Source organism: Sinocyclocheilus grahami, unplaced genomic scaffold, assembly GCF_001515645.1.
Source record: "Sinocyclocheilus grahami isolate Dianchi unplaced genomic scaffold, SAMN03320097.WGS_v1.1 scaffold268.1, whole genome shotgun sequence".
NCBI classification, from domain to species: domain Eukaryota; kingdom Metazoa; phylum Chordata; class Actinopteri; order Cypriniformes; family Cyprinidae; genus Sinocyclocheilus; species Sinocyclocheilus grahami.
In genome coordinates, this window is record NW_015505447.1 from 1,088,648 (window position 1) to 1,092,840 (window position 4,193).

At 38.9% G+C, this 4,193-nt stretch overlaps 1 protein-coding gene across 1 annotated transcript in view; it reads right to left on the reverse strand.

Moving 5' to 3' along the window:
- Positions 1-1,385: 1,385 nt before the first annotated feature.
- The window catches only part of LOC107599524 (solute carrier family 2, facilitated glucose transporter member 3-like), a 13,977-nt gene continuing 11,169 nt past the window's right edge, over positions 1,386-4,193 (reverse strand). Inside the window, exons 7-10 of the mRNA XM_016291147.1 lie at positions 2,326-2,513; positions 1,893-1,997; positions 1,714-1,812; positions 1,386-1,595 (exon numbers count right to left, since the gene is read on the reverse strand). Of these exons, the coding sequence (XP_016146633.1) occupies positions 1,386-1,595; positions 1,714-1,812; positions 1,893-1,997; positions 2,326-2,513 (602 nt within the window). The remainder of the gene's footprint in view (positions 1,596-1,713; positions 1,813-1,892; positions 1,998-2,325; positions 2,514-4,193) is intronic.

Sequence of the window (4,193 nt, forward strand, 5' to 3'; positions counted from 1 at the left end):
CTCTTCTAACTGTACAGTAAGCAAGTAACTATGAGTTGTGTACATTATGCACAGTAAAGGTACAGTATGTGAAAGGTATAAACAGTTAATAAGATGGTTGTGTTTGTTAGTGTTAGAAGAGGGCTGGCTCATTGTGACACTGCTCTTGACCACCGGGATACAAACCACAGTGCACTACTGCAAGAGGAATGTTCTTTCTTGGTCTTTTTTGGAGTTTCTCTCCGTGCAACATATAAATGATCAGAAGACATCAGAATGGGAAAAAGCAGTTCTTCATATTACACCTGGCCTATAAATGTGCTTATTAATAAATACTTTCACATTCAATATCTAGACAAAAATAGCAATACCTAAGCAATGGCAGCATAAAGCGTCAATTGCCTTACATGATAGGAATTATTGGTAAAGATTCTCTAATTTAAGTAAAGTTAAAGTAATGGCAATTGATTTAATAAATTATTCTAAATTAAACCCCTACCTCCAATTCTCTAATTTAGGGAAATGGATTCCCACAAGGAGAGGAATACAATAATTTATAATAAAATAAGATCACAATAACCAGCTAGTCATGAGATAAAAAATTATTATAATAGAATAATTGTTTTTTTTTATTATGTTAATGAGTTAGATTAAAATTATTTGAAATTCTAGTTTAAAGGAGAGTTATGGGGAAAAAAAACCCATTATATTCCACATACTGTACATTATTGTTGCTCCTCTATGCCCCGCCTTTCTGAAACACGTCAATTTTTTACAAAGCTCATCATTCTGAAAAGCGCGGTGTGCTCTGATTGGCCAGCTATCCAGTGTGCTGTGATTGGCCGAATACCTCAAGCTTGTGACGGAAATGTTACGCTCCTTACTAGGTTCAGGACACCTTCCTCCGTAAAATGCGCTGCACGCACTCGAATATTTGGGTTGTACTGTTCTGGAACAGTGTTGTAAATAAAACTTAACCACTGATTTCTCGTTGTGTCCTCTTTTGGAAGGCCAAACAAAGTAGTTTGGCTTTCGCAACGAAACACACAGCGTCTCCACGACGGTGGCGGCAACAATACTACAGTGAGAATAAAAGTTACACCTTGTTTCTTTGCGTAGACATTTGGGCAGTGTTATGCAAATTTTCCCACACAGTGACGTAGTTATGTGGGGGCGTGTTTTAACAAGGCGTTTTAGGAAGGCGTGGCCAAGTGTTCACTTTTATGAAGAATATCTCTTTGGGTTTGAGACTTTAATCTTTGCGACTTTTCGGATCTTCTGTATGCACGAACAGCTTTTAAAACTCCAGAGACAAAGGAAAACATTAAATTGCATCATATGACCCCTTTAAGTGGTTACAGTAACGGCAATTGATTTAAATTGCCTTAATTTAATCTAAATTAAGCTCATACCTCCAGTTTAGGGAAACTGACTCCAACAAGAAAGTTGGCTGTCCAGTTGGAGCATCCTGCAACGGCCATGGCGGCAGGACGTGGCCCCTGGGAGAACAGTTCAGCCACTATGAACCAGGGAATGGGTCCAGGGCCCATCTCAAACATAGCCACAAAGGCAAAAACTGCAGCAATGCTGAGGTAGCGAACAGCCTCAATGTCCTTCTGCTCAGGGACAAATGTAAGAAAATACAGTTATTACACTAGCATTCCCATGATGGTCAGATATTTACCGTGACTGTTTTGAATCTTCAGCAAAATGAAAACAAACAGCAGGACCCACCAATAAGAGAGCAATGGTCATGACCAAGGCGCTGATGGCCATTCCACTCAAACCAATAAGGTGCAAAGTTCTTCGTCCCGCCCTCTCCACCAAAAAGAGCTTATAGAAAAGGATAAAATGGAAGTATTATGTCAAACTCATCACATATTTCTCATATAGTTCAATAATTAAATACTTACAGATACTACAGTAAAAACAGTGTTGACTGCTCCAGCTCCAATGGTGGCATAAATGGGCTGAGTCACTCCAGCTGACTTAAAAATACCAGTTGAGTAATAAAAAACCTTTGAGAAAGGAAAGTCACACAAAGGAAAGTCAAAATGGTTAACTAAAGAATGTAAAATGATAGTAAAATAAGAACACTATTGTATATTAAACATTTGACAGTCCAAACATTAGACTGCCTAAATTAGATGCTCAGCACATTACAATTTGGGACACTGCAGAGTGCTTTGGTCGCACAGCCAGTGCAGTAAGACATTCAAATATTTAATGTATACATAAAGTATGCATATTATAAATCATACACATACTGTTTTACATATATTTCAAAATACTAGGGTAGTATGCAATTACGAGCATAGTGCATGATGGGTAATGTATGTCACTCACAGCGTTGATGCCAGAGAGCTGCTGAGACAGCTGCAGCATGACAGCGATAAGCAGAGGCTGGCGGTAAGCAGCGGTGCGGAAGAGCTCTGGGATGGTCACCTTCTTCTCCATGGCCATCTTCGCACTCTCCTCCTTCATCTCCTGCATGTCCTTCCCCACATCCTCGTAACCTCGGAGACGCACCAGCGCTGAGGGACAAAATAATGGAGGTTTGGTGACTTGCCGTAGAAATCTAATAAAAAGACAACTAAATTTTGGCGTGGGTAAAATTTTTGAATGTTTATTAAAGAAGTCTCGTGCTCACCAAGGCTGCATTTCTTTAACCAAAAACACAGTACAGCAGTAAATATATATATATATATATATATATATATATATATATATATATATACACGGTATATAATTTAAAATAACAGTTTTCTATTTGAATATATTTTAAAATGCAATTTATTCCTGTGATGGCAAAGCTGAATTTTCCGGTCTTCAGTGTCACTTGATCCTTCGGAAATCATTCTAATATGCTAATCTGGTGCTCAAGAAACAGTTCTTATTATTATCAATGTTGAAAACAGTTGTGCTGCTTAATAGGTTTAGGAAAACCATGATACATTTTTTCAGAATTCTTTGATGAAAAACAGCATGTATTTGAAAGAGAAATCTTAACATTATTGTCATTAATTACAATAATATTAATGTCTTTACTGTTTAAAATGTATTATTTTTTTTAACTTGATTGTACGTGTATATTATTCTAGGATAAAAGGCAACTACTGCATCTTCAACATGACATATGCCAAAACCTGCTGTTGGTCTTTTGTCAAGATCAGGGACTCTTAAAGGCTAAAGCTTTTGCTTCCTCTATGAGGAACAGCAAACCACAATATCAAAGTCGGGATGGTTTCTCCACCTAAATTTCTAGTTTCAGAAAACACTTATTACCAAGCCAGTTTAGCAAGTCTGACAAGGGGTCAGGTTAAGAGATGAGAAAACTACTGCTAAAACATGGTAAATGTCTGTTCTTCTGATTTACATGAATTCTGAATTCAGAACACTGAATGACTTATTGTCTAATAGTCTGCTTCTTAGATGTTATTGGTAAACACATTACTTTTGAAGATGAATATCTCAGAAAATGTAATGAGGTAATAATGTTTATACCAAATAAAAACATTTTGCAACATTTAAAAACAATGCACAGTTTTTATATTAAAGGGGTCATATGATGCGATTTCAATTGTTCCTTTCTCTTTGGAGTGTTACAAGCTCTTGGTGCATAAAGAAGATCTGTAAAGTTGCAAAGACTAACGTCTCAAATCCAAAGAGATATTCTTTATAAAATTTAAGAGACAATCACGTGTACCTAAAATGGCTCGTTCTAACACGCCCCCACATATCTACGTCACGATGTGGGAAGATTTGCATAACGCGCCCAAATGTTCACGCAAAGAAAGAAGGTGAAACTTTTATTCTCGCTGTAGTATTATTGCTGCCGCCATGTCGTGAAGACACTGTTTCGTTGTGGACGCGAAACTACTTTGTTTGGCCTTCCAAAAGAAGACGATATCCGCTTCGTCATGCCTAGAGCTGATCCGTGCTGGTCGCTGAGGCAATACGTCAACTTCCTGCTGTGGATCGCCGAATTGGCTTTCACCGTGGACGAAGGGGAGTCCAGCCCGGGGTCATCACATGTGGTTGCCGCAAGCCCGCCGGCAGCACCGTTCTCATGCTCACCGGCCTCCTCTCACTCAGCCCGCCAGCAGTTCCTCACTCTAGCCGCCTGCCTCCGCTCACTCTAGGCCGCCGCCGCGTGTGACGCTGTTTCGTTGTGAAAGCGAAATTACTTTGTTTGGTCTTCCAAAAGAGGACAC